The sequence below is a fragment of the Molothrus ater genome, chromosome 32 (assembly GCF_012460135.2).
Source record: "Molothrus ater isolate BHLD 08-10-18 breed brown headed cowbird chromosome 32, BPBGC_Mater_1.1, whole genome shotgun sequence".
Classification (NCBI taxonomy): domain Eukaryota; kingdom Metazoa; phylum Chordata; class Aves; order Passeriformes; family Icteridae; genus Molothrus; species Molothrus ater.
In genome coordinates this window covers 1,175,208-1,187,418 of record NC_071659.1, presented here as the reverse complement: position 1 = coordinate 1,187,418, position 12,211 = coordinate 1,175,208, and the positions used below count along the sequence as shown (strand labels likewise).

The following is a 12,211-nucleotide window of genomic DNA, read 5'->3' as shown; positions in this document are numbered from 1 at the left end:
GAATTTCGGGATCCAGGGCCTTCACTGGGAATTTGGGACTCCAGGGAGGGTCTCCCTTCCTTTTTCAATCCCCGAATCCCATAAAAATCCCTCGGGATGGATCCTGAGTGTCCCTTGATCTCCAACACCTCCCACTATCCCAGGCTGCTCCAAGCCCCAAGTCGTCCAAGTCATCCAAGCTTTCCTTGGACAATGCCAGGGATTCTCTGGGAATTCCAGCCCAGACAGGAATCCCTTCCCAGGATCCCACCATCCCAAGCTCCCCTTTCCCACTGGAAGCCATTCCCTGGCTCCTGCTCCTCCAGCCCTTGCCCCAATCCCAGCTCTCCTGGAGCCCCTTGAGGCCCTGGAAGGGACTCTGAGCTCTCCCTGGATCCTTCCCTTCTCCAGCTGTCCCAGGTGTCCCTGAGATCCCTCCTGGCTGTGCTGGTGTCCATCCCTGCCCTGCCCAGGAAGGAGCCCCAGGTGACATTCCCAGGCAGGCCGTGAACATTCCAGGCAGGAATGTCCAGGGCTGGACCCTGCCCCGCGTTTCACCCAAGCCTGGAAAAGAGGGAGAGGCTGATCAGAGCTGCTGACCATCGGGTCCAGCCCTCCCCAGCGCCACCAGGGCCACCACCACTGCCCCATGTCCCCAAGGGCCGCATCCACACGGCTTTAAACCCCTCCAGGGTGGGGACTTGAGACTCCAGCCCCCTCCAGCTTATCCCATTGTTTCTCCATCTCCAACACCAGACACCCCTTCCCAGTGGATTTTCCAGGGGTTTTTTGGGATTCCTCGCGCACAGGGCAGGTCCTACCCCATGGAACGCCGTGTCCGGGTGGCATTGGCTCTGTCTGGAAGGTCTCTCTTGTCCCCCGGGTTGCAGAGCACCAGTTCTACCACAAATGGGCCATCCTGTCCGACCCCGAGGACCTCACAGCCGGCCTCAAGGGCTACCTCAAGTGTGACATCGCCGTGGTGGGCAAAGGGGACAACATCAAGACCCCGCACAAGGCCAACGAGACGGAGGAGGACGACATCGAAGGGTAGGGATCTGCTGGGATCCGCTTCTTCCCGGCTCCCCTGGGAATCCTTTCCGCCTTTCTTTCCCTTGGGTGGGATCACAGGATCCAAACCTGGCGGCAAACCCTGAGCTGTGAAAGGCACAGGGACCAATCTGGTGGTTTTCTGGGTTTTCTGGTGCAATTCCAGGTGGTGTCCAGCACAGAGTTGTCCTTCCTGTAGGGTCAGACCATCTGCTGGTGGTTGAACTCAACAGCAACGCCAGGCTGGTGTCACCCAGCCTGATGCCCCCTGATGCTCCTGATGGGCCCTGGGCGGGAAAATGGGATGATGGGATAATGGGATGGGATTTCACACCCCAAGGCAAAGCAGGGAAGTCTGCATGAGATTTCCCAGGCTGTGTGTGTGGACAGGGATCTTGGACTGTCCAGAACATCTCAAGGGTCGTGGAACAAAAATCAGGAGCTTTCAGGCTTGATTCCGGCCCCAAAACTTTTCCCGTTGTATCTCCATTTCAAACCTGAATGAATATTTTAAATTAATATCTCCATTTCAAATCTGCCTCTGAGGTTCTCCCCATGTGGAATCATGGGATGGTTTAGGTTGGGAAAGGCCTCTGGGATTGAGTCCAGCCCATTAACAGCCAGAAACCAGCAGCACAGCTCTCCTGACTTGCTGGGCTTTGAGGAACCACCTCCAGAACTTTGGGCTTCATCCCATGCTGCAGTGGTGATGTTCTCCTACTTATTCCTAAAATCCTGGAAAGGTTTGTTTTGGAAGGGGTCTTCAAGATCACCTTGTTCCAACCCTCCTGCCATGGGCAGGGACACCTTCCACCAATCATGGACGGCTCCAGCAATTCCTAGAATTTCCCTAGAAATATTTTGTTCACAGCATTCCCGTTTATTCCTGCAGAGGAGGAAAGCCAAAAAAAAAAACCCAAACAGATGGAGTTAATTTCATCCTCAAAATAATCCTCCAAGGTCCCCTTGATAAGGAGAAAGCAACTCTTCCAAAATCCCATTCGTTCCATTTCCACGGAATGGAGTGGAAGTGGAAGGAATCAGGTGCTCGGAAAATGGAGCAGCTCCTCTCTGGTCGTTTGTGGGACCACAAAGGTTGGATGGAGGTCGTCCCATCCAACAGAGATGGGATTCACTGGCCACCCCCACCCCACCCCAGCAGCTGTTCCCAACTCCACCCTGACATTCCAGGAACCTCCTGCTCCCCGACGGGGTCCCCCCGGAGCGGCAGTGGGCTCGGTTCTACGTCAAGATCTACCGCGCCGAGGGGCTGCCGCGCATGAACACCAGCATCATGGCCAACGTCAAGAAGGCGCTCATCGGCGAGAACAAGGACCTGGTGGACCCCTACGTGCAGGTGGCCTTCGCGGGGCAGAAGGTGAGCGCGGAGGTGACGCCAGCAGGTGGCCATAGACGGTCTCGGTGGTCCTTGCAGGTCAGGATGGGCGTGGTGATACCTGGTGCATTGAGATGGGCGTGGTCTCGCCTGGCATGCTGAGATGGGTGTGGTGTCACCTGGCACATTGAGATGGGCGTGGTGTCACCTGGCACATCGAGATGGGCGTGGTGTCACCTTGGTCAAGATGGGCGTGGTGTCACCTGGCACATCAAGAGGGGCGTGGTGTCACCTGGCACATCGAGGTGGGCGTGATGCCACCTGGCACATCTAAATGGGCGTGATGTCACCTGGCACATTGAGATGGGCGTGGTGTCACCTTGGTCAAGATGGGCATGGTGTCATCTGGCACATCTAAATGGGCATGGTGTCACCTGGCACATCGAGATGGGCGTGGTGTCACCTGGCACATCTAAATGGGCGTGATGTCACCTGGTACATTGAGATGGGTGTGGTGTCACCTGGCACATCGAGGTGGGCATGATGTCACCTGGCACATCTAAATGGGCGTGATGTCACCTGGTACATTGAGATGGGTGTGGTGTCACCTGGCACATCTAAATGGGCGTGATGTCACCTGGCACATCTAAATGGGCGTGATGTCACCTGGCACATCGAGATGGGCGTGGTGTCACCTGGCATGTCAAGATGGGCATGGTGTCACCTGGCACATCGAGATGGGCGTGGTGTCACCTGGCATGTCGAGATGGGCGTGGTGTCACCTGGCACATTGAGATGGGCGTGGTGTCACCTGGCATGTCAAGATGGGCGTGGTGTCACCTTGGTCAAGATGGGTGTGGTGTCACCTGGCACATCGAGATGGGCGTGGTGTCACCTGGCATGTCGAGATGGGCGTGGTGTCACCTGGCACATTGAGATGGGCGTGGTGTCACCTGGCACATCAAGGTGGGCGTGGTGTCACCTGGCACATCTAAATGGGCGTGATGTCACCTGGCACATTGAGATGGGCGTGGTGTCACCTTGGTCAAGATGGGCGTGGTGTCACCTGGCACATCGAGATGGGCGTGGTGTCACCTGGCACATCTAAATGGGCGTGATGTCACCTGGCACATTGAGATGGGCATGGTGTCACTTTATTTTCACTCTCTGGGGTGAGTTTGAGGCCTTTCCAGTCGAGGAGGAGAATTCCTTGCTCAGGAGAGGGCGGGGCGGGTGGAAGGGAGCAGCTCAGGTGGTGAGGGATGGTTTGGGAGATCCAACCTGCTGGGAAAGATGGAAGTTTGACAAGAAACTTTCACAGATACGTATGCTTGGCAGAAAGATCTCTGAATGTAGAACCCGAGAACGAAATAGAGATGGAAGCAAGTTTTGATATAGAAGAATAATAATAGATGTGTAAATTGAGGATTGCTGAGCCAGTCTTGCTGGACAACTAAGAAAGCAAAGGTTGTGTCGAGTTGGAAAGAGATTTTTTGACTTAGAGCAAAGGATAAGCTGACTGCAAATGAAAAGATGTTTTTACCAAGCAGAAAGATTCCACAGGCAAACAAGACATACTGGTGTGGCAAGCGTAAAAAAGATCTAAGAATTTTCCACTGCAAGAAAAACAACTTTAAGCTCAAGCTGTAACATTCCAAATCGTGTGGTTGGATAGTACTGACCATGCTATGGTAATGAGATTAGTTGTGATAGGCTATAGGTAATAGCAAAGGCATTGATTGGCTGATTATATATTAAGATTTAATATATAATTAAAATAAATTAAATTTATTTAATTTAAAATATATAATGCAATGTAACCAAAGCTAAAAGGTCTTCAGGCTTGCCTGCAGCTGGAACTGACAGCTGTAGGCGTGGCTCTGTCACCCATATTGGAAATTCAGGTTCTTTCTTGCTCCAAGGTCAGGGCGAATAAAACTCGGGAGATGCTGTTTTTGAAGGTCTCACTCTGAAGCTTATTATCCTTATCTATTACAAACTCACCAGATGTGAGCTCTCCCTAAAAAAAATGAGCTAAAATGGTGTTTATTCAAGGCTATTTAAGCCCCAGTTACCCAATAAACATTTGACATCTATATTATTTATGCTTCTGACCCAATTATGACCACCCAAAACCCACAATGCGGACATCTTTCACGCAATTAGAGAAAACCACTCAGATCCATGAAGAAGAAGGTGTAAAAAAGACATCTAACCCATGCCCAAAATTCTTCATATTGGCTCTAACCCACACCCAAAATTCTCCATCAATGTATCAGGACATTTTTCACCCAATTAGAGAAAACCACCCAGATCCATGAAGAAGAAGGTGCAAAAAAGACATCTAACCCAGGCCCAAAATTCTCCATCTTGACTCCCATATATCACCACACACTAAAACCCCAAATCTAAGTTTTTTCACCCTGTGATATCAGACTTCTGACCAACTCCGCACCCGTAATCCCAGTGCTATTAATCAGTTTTGGAAGCCTTCTCCACGGCCCCAGGTCAAATGCAGTGCTCTCCTCTGGGTCAGAGTCTGTCAGCACAGAAAGTTTAAAATTCTCAGCATCCCGGGCTCCAACATCCCACAACCCTGGACTGCTGTAACACCCTGGGTACAATAAACTGCATTTTGACTGCGCCTGGAGTCCCACATCTCTCATCTCTTACTCAACCCTTGTCTGATACCCGTCTCCTCCGGGTTCCCAGGGAAAGACATCCATACAGAAGAGCAGCTACGAGCCCCTCTGGAACGAGCAAATCATCTTCACGGAGATGTTTCCCCCGCTGTGCAAGCGGATCAAGATCCAGATCCGGGACTCGGACAAGGTCAACGACGTGGCCATCGGGACCCATTTCATCGACCTGAGGAAGGTCTCCAACGAGGGGGACAAAGGTAACGTTGAGGTGGGGGCGGCATAAAAACTACAGGGGCATTCCCTTGGCAGAGCTCCCGAAGTTGTCCGGGTTCGTTCACGCCCCTGGAATTCCTGGGTGCTCATCAGGAGGGACCTTGATGTCCTGAAATGTGAGAGGTTCCTGGGCCAACGCCCTGAAAACCAGGATTCGCCACAAACCTTCAGCCAATGCCTGGAAGCAAAGACACCCCAGAACAATTTGCTCTTCCAAAAATTTCCGTGGATGGATGAGCGTTTGCGGGCAAAGATGGGAAACAAGCCGCGGGACTGGAAAGGGACTAACGGAGCGTGGTGTCACCTGGCACATTCCTCCTTCCTCAAACCTCAAAATGGGGAGTTGCCAAAGACCTGCCCAGTTCCCGCCACTGCTTTGCCTGCAAATTTCCCCGCAAAAAACTTCAGGAGGCTCAGGGGGGACCCTGTGGCTCTGCACAAGTCCCTGACAGGAGGGGACAGCCAGGGGGTGTGACGGTGTTCACAGGGGTCCCAGGATGAGGGAAGAGACGAGGATCTGACTCCATGTTTCAGAAGGCTTGATTTATTATTTTATGATATGTATTATATTAAAACTACGTTAAAACTATACTCAAAGAATAGAAGAAAAGATTCCATCAGAAGGCCAGCTAAGAAAAGAAGGAATAGAACGAATAACAAAAGCTTGTGTCTGACTGAGAGTCCGAGACAGCTGTGCTGTGATTGGCCATTAATTAGAAACAATCACATGAGGCCAATCACAGATCCACCTGTTGCATTCCACAGCAACAGATAACCATTGGTTACATTTTGTTCTTGAGGCCTCTCAGCTTCACAGGAGAAAAATCCCAGCAAAAAGATTTTTCAGAAAATATCACGGCTGATATTTTGAAGAGCAACTTGCAAAGACACGGTGGGGTTGGGCTCTGCTCCCAGGGAACAGGGACAGGACAAGGGGAAATGGCCTCAGGCTGGGCCAGGGCAGGCTCAGGGTGGATATCTGGAAAATTCCTTCCTGGAAATGGCTGTTGATCCCTGGAACGGGTGGAGTTTCCATCCCTGGAGGGATTTAAAAGCCATTTGGATGCGGCAACATCCATTTGGGGGACATGGGTTAGTGGAGGCCTTGGCAGTGCTGGGATCGGGTGGAAAAACTGCCAGAAAAATCTCCTGCAAATGCATTTGGCAGGAGATTGAGGTGAAAGACTTAAATCCTTCCACTCACTCTGGTTGGACACCAGGAGGAATTTCCGCATGGAAAGGGGGCTCAGGCCTCGGCAGGGGCTGCCCAGGGAGGTTTGGGGTGCCCATCCCTGGAGGCGTCCACGGAATTCCTGGATGTGGCACTGAGTGCTCTGGGCTGGGGACAAGGTGGGGATCAGGCTGGACTCGATGGTCCAGGAGCTCTTTCCCAACCCAAATCATCCTGGGATTCCCTGAAAACTGTCCCCATGGATGGCGGCAGCCACGCTTCCACGGACGCACAAGAACACGTCTGTGTCACCACAGAGCGAGCAGGAAAGTGACGCCACCCACGGGCACCAAGACGTTCCCTTTTCCCTCTCCATCCCCTTCCCACCTGCCCCTTCCTCCCCCGCAGGTTTCCTGCCCACCTTCGGCCCCGCCTGGGTGAACATGTACGGCTCCACGCGGAACTACACCCTCATGGACGAGCACCAGGAGCTCAACGAGGGCCTGGGCGAGGGCGTCTCCTTCCGCGCCCGGCTCCTGCTGGGCCTGGCCGTGGAGATCCTGGACACCACCAACCCTGAGATCAACAGCTCCACTGAGGTGCAAGTGGAGCAGGCCACGGCGGTGGCTGCTGTAAGTCCCCCCCTCCCGTGACCCCACAGCATCCAGGGGGCAGTTTGGGGTCTTGGGAATATTGGATTGTTACCTTTGGTCTCATAAATCGAGGATTTTCCTGGATCAGGAATGGGGTGGCCAGCAGGAGGAGGGAGGTCACTGTGCCCCTGTGCTCAGCACTGCTGAGGGCACACCTCGAGTGCTGCGTCCAGCTCTGGCCCCTCAGTTTGGGAAGGACGTTCCCAAGAGATCCTTGAGATCCTTGAATGTGTCCAGAGGGGGAAACGAGGCTGGAGAGGGGCTGGGAACACAAACCCTGAGAGGAAGCCCTGAGGGAGCTGGGGGTGCCATGGAGAGAAGGAGACTCAGGGGTGCCCCCATCACCCCCTGAAAGGTGCCTGTGCTCAGCTGGGGCTGGGCTCTTTCTCCAGCAGCACTGACACAGCCAGAGCACACAGCCTCGAGCTGCACCAAGGGCAATTTAGGCTGGATATCAGGAAAAAGTTCTGTACAGAAAGGGTGATAAAGTTCTGGAATGTTCTGCCCGGGGAGGTGGTGGAGTCCCCGTGCCTGGGTGTGTTTAACAAAGCCTGGATGTGGCACTGGGGGCCAGGGTTGAGTTGAGGTGTTGGGGCTGGGTTGGACTTGATGGCCTTGGAGGTGTCTTCCAACCCAGTGATTCTGGGAATTCTGGGAATTCTGGGAATTTTGGGAATTTTGGGAATCCCTGGGGACCGGTGAGGTGGTGGAGTCCCCATCCCTGGGTGTGTTTAACAAAGCCTGGATGTGGCACTGGCTGCCAGGGTTGAGTTGAGGTGTTTGGGATGGGTTGGACTCGATGGTCTTGGAGGTCTCTTCCAACCTGGTGATTCTGTGAATTCTGTGAATTTTGGGATTTCCAGAACCCCAGAGTTCCCAAATTCCCCGGGGACTGGGGAGGTGGTGGAGTCCCCATCCCTGGATGTTTTTAGGAGAAGCCTGGATGTGTCACTGGGTGCCAGGCTTGAGCTGAGGTCTTTGGGATGGGTTGGACTCAATAATCTTGAAGGTCTCTTCCAACCCGGTGATTCTGTGAATTCTGCGAATTTTGTGATTTCAAGTGTTGTCCCAGCTGTTCTGGATCTCACAGAGCAGTGGAAGTAAACCTTGCAGGATTCCAGGTTTTAGGATCATTCCAGTGCTCACTTCCCTTAGGAGCATTGGGACGTTGCTTGCCACTGGCACAGCTTTCCCAGAGGAGCTGTGGCTGATCCATCCCTGGAAGTGTCCCAGGCCGGGGTGGACAGGGCTTGGAGTACCCTGGCATAGAGGAAGGTGTCCCAGCCTATTAATCTGGATGATCTTTAAGGTCCCTTCCCACCCAAACCATTCCGCAGTTTCCATCATCTCCTCAACGCAGGGATGTTTCTCCAAGTGGGAATTACTCATGGACAGTGACTCATCCCCTAATTCCAGTTATCCCACTCTTATTCTGATGGGTTTCAATTGGAAAACAAGGTTTCAATCAGAAACCAAGAAACCAGTCTCCTTTATTTCCCAGCCATACATAGGCAATGAAACCACCTGGAAACAGAACCATTCCAATTCCACCGGGGCACCCAGGCACCTGGATTCGGGTGGTTTGACCAGTTTAGCGAACCCAGGCCTTTACTCCTGAATATCCCTGAGAGCCCCTCCTGGGGCAAGGGGCGATGGATCCCAACACAGCTCAAAGTTATCTTTAATTAAAAAATATTAAAATTAAATCTTTAATTAAACACTCTCTACAACAAGCCAAGACATGGGAGACAAAACCCTCCCGGTGCCTTTGGAAATGGCATCCCGAGGGATGGACCTGTGTCTCCCTCTGGCCCCGGCCCTCAGCCCTGGGATCTCTTTTCTCCGGCAGAACTGCAGCGGGAAGATGGAGGAATTCTTCCTCTTCGGAGCCTTCCTGGAGGCCACCATGATCGACAGGAAGATTGGGGACAAACCCATTAACTTCGAGGTCACCATAGGTTGGTTGGTTGGTTGGTTGGTTGGTTGGTTGGTTGGTTGGTTGGTTGGTTTTTTGGGGAGTTGTGATGGTGGTGGAAATCAGAATCCAAACTTTGGGGTGGGGTTTATTCCTGATTTCCCATTCCAGCCCCTGCTAGAGCAGGTTTGGGGAGCAGGGAATGGCTCCTCCATGGGCATGAGGGATGTGGGATCCCATTTTGTGCCTGCTGGGCTCCACCCAGTGGGGCTGATCCCTCTCTCCCATCCTGGTTTCATGCTCTGCAGATGCCAGGGAATTCCCAGGGGATCGAGAGGGGGCAGGAGCAGGGCATGGACACCTCTCCTTAATTTCCAGCTCCTGGATGTGATTCCAGGAAGTCAATCTCCAGCATTCTCTGTGATTCCAGCAGAGAAAACTTTTGCCAGCCCGGATTCAATCCCAGAGTTGGGAGTTATAACCCTGGGAATCGATTCCATATTTTTTTGTTGTTTTCCTTTTTGAGGTAACTATGGCAACCAGGTGGATGGCTCCAGCAAACCCCTCCTGAGGAGGAAGAAAGAGGGAGGGGATGGGGACGAGGAGGAGTCAGAGCTGCTCCAGAATTCCAGCGATGATGAAGTTGGCGAGGATGGAGAGCTGGTTTCTGTTTCTTCATCCCAGCCCATGAAGCCCCTGGTCACGGACAGGTCAGTGTGTCCACCTGGTCACTGGTCAGTGTGTCCACCTGGGCATGGACAGGTCAGTGTGTCCACCTGGGCACTGGTCAGTGTGTCCACCTGGGCATGGACAGGTCAGTGTGTCCACCTGGGCACTGATTCAGCGTGTCCAGCTGGATTTGTGTGGTCAGTGTGTCCACCTGTTCACAGGCAGGTCAGTGTGTCCACCTGGGCACTGGTCAGTCTGTCCACCTGAGCACGGACAGGTCAGTTTGTCCACCTGGGCATTGACAAGTCAGTGTGTCCACCTGGATTTATGTGGTCAGTGTGTCCACCTGGGCACTGGTCAGTTTGTCCCTGTGGATTTGTGTGGTCAGTGTGTCCACCTGGGCACTGGTCAGTTTGTCCCTGTGGATTTGTGTGGTCAGTGTGTCCACCTGGGCACTAGGTCAGTTTGTCCCTGTGGATTTGTGTGGTCAGTGTGTCCACCTGGTCACAGACTGGTCAGTGTGTCCACCTGGGCACTGGTCAGTGTGTCCCTGTGGATTTGTGTGGTCAGTGTGTCCACCTGGGCACTGGTCAGTGTGTCCCTGTGGATTTGTGTGGTCAGTGTGTCCACCTGGGCACTGGTCAGTGTGTCCCTGTGGATTTGCGTGGTCAGTGTGTCCCCCTGGGCACAGAGAGGTCAGTGTGTCCACCTTGTGTGGCACCTTGGGACTGTCCTGGTTTAGGGACATGGGTCAGTGGTGGCCTCAGCAGTGTTGAGATCCCAGATGGAAAAACTGCAGGAAAAAAATCTGCAAATGCATCCTACAAATGCAGGAAATTGGGATGAAAAGGCTCAAATCCTCTGCCTGGTGAGATGTGCCCGGGGAGGTCTGGATTTGCATACCAAGAAACATAATTGGATTTAAGATTATGAGATTCACTTAAAGTGGATTTTAATCAACTTTTAGCAGCAGATTGGTGCTAATTGAATTCACTGTCTGATTTAATCAATTGGAAAAAAAAAATATCCAGTGAAGATAGGTGTCTCCCTGGAATTCCTTCCCTTGTTTCCATCAAAATCCAGCACAGATCTCCCTGGAATTCCTTCTCTTGTTTCCATGAATATCCAGCATGGAAAAATCCCCCTGGAATTCCCTCCTTCGCTTCAATCAATATCCAGCACAGATAAATCCCCCTAGAATTCCCTCGCTGTTTCCATGAATATCCAGCACAGACAAATCCCCCTGGAATTCCCTCCCTGTTTCAATCAATGTCCAGCACAGTTAAATCCCCTGGAATTCCCTCCCTTTCACGTTTCCCTGAATATCCATCACAGAAAAGTCTCCGTGGGGTTCCCTCCCTTGTTTCCATGAATATCCAGCAAAGACAAATCCCCCTGGAATTCCCTCCTTTGTTTCCATCAATATCCAACACAGACAAATCCCCCTGGAATTCCTTCCCTTGCTTTTATCAATATCCAGCACAGATAAATCCCCTGGAATTCCCTCCCTGTTTCCATCAATATCCAGCACAGATAAATCCACTGGAATTCCTTCCCTTGCTTTTATCAATATCCAGCACAGATAAATTCCCTTGGAATTCCCTCCTCTGTTCCTCACCTCCTTCTCCAGCTGAATCCCAAGGGGAGATGAGGAGTTCTGATATTCTGGGGCCTCTCCCACCCTGTTTATCCAAAACATCTCCATCCTCTGGCAGCTGGGAAACTCAACGATGGGGCTCTGCTGACATCTCCTGGTGGGAACTCCCGGGAAGGGCTGGAGCTGGATTTGACTCCTGGTGATACCAGGAGCAGCCGGGTTCCCCTTTCCAGGAGCAGCAGAGCAGGATTTGCCTTTCCAGGTGCAGCAGGGTTCCCTTTCCAGGAGGAGCAGGATTCCTTTTCCAGGTGCAGCAGGGCAGGGCTCCCCTTTCCAGGTGCATCGAGTAGGATTCCCCTTTCCAGGAGCAGCAGAGCAGGATTCCCCTTTCCATGAGCACCAGGATTCCCCTTTCCAGGTGCACCAGGATTCCCCTTTCCAGGAGCAGCAGGATTCCCCTTTCCAGGAGCAGCAGAGCAGGATTCCCCTTTCCAGGTGCAGCAGGGCAGGGCTCCCCTTTCCAGGTGCAGCAGGGCAGGATTCCCCTTTCCATGAGCACCAGGATTCCCCTTTCCAGGTGCAGCAGGGCAGGATTCCCCTTTCCAGGTGCAGCAGGGCAGGATTCCCCTTTCCAGGAGCAGCAGGATTCCTTTTCCAGTTGCAGCAGGATTCCCCTTTCTAGGTGCACCAGAGCAGGATTCCCCTTTCCAGGCACAGCAGGGCAGGATTCCCCTTTCCCAGGTGCAGCACAGCAGGATTCCCCTTTCCAGGTGCACCGAGCAGGATTCCCCTTTCCCAGGTGCAGCACAGCAGGATTCCCCTTTCCAGGAGCACCAGGATTCCCTTTCCAGGAGCACCAGGAGGATTCCCCTTTCCAGGTGCAGCAGGATTCCCCTTTCCAGGAGCACCAGGATTCCCCTTTCCAG

The 12,211-nt window shown here is 52.7% G+C and overlaps 1 protein-coding gene across 2 annotated transcripts in view; it reads left to right on the top strand.

Moving 5' to 3' along the window:
* LOC118700605 (otoferlin-like) overlaps positions 1 to 12,211 on the top strand; it is a 116,765-nt gene that overhangs the window by 57,019 nt on the left and 47,535 nt on the right. For both annotated transcript variants that reach the window (XM_054518088.1, XM_036405157.2), the window contains 6 exons: positions 870 to 1,029; positions 2,221 to 2,407; positions 5,078 to 5,264; positions 6,860 to 7,083; positions 8,954 to 9,062; positions 9,546 to 9,729. In XM_054518088.1, the coding sequence (XP_054374063.1) occupies positions 870 to 1,029; positions 2,221 to 2,407; positions 5,078 to 5,264; positions 6,860 to 7,083; positions 8,954 to 9,062; positions 9,546 to 9,729 (1,051 nt within the window). The remainder of the gene's footprint in view (positions 1 to 869; positions 1,030 to 2,220; positions 2,408 to 5,077; positions 5,265 to 6,859; positions 7,084 to 8,953; positions 9,063 to 9,545; positions 9,730 to 12,211) is intronic.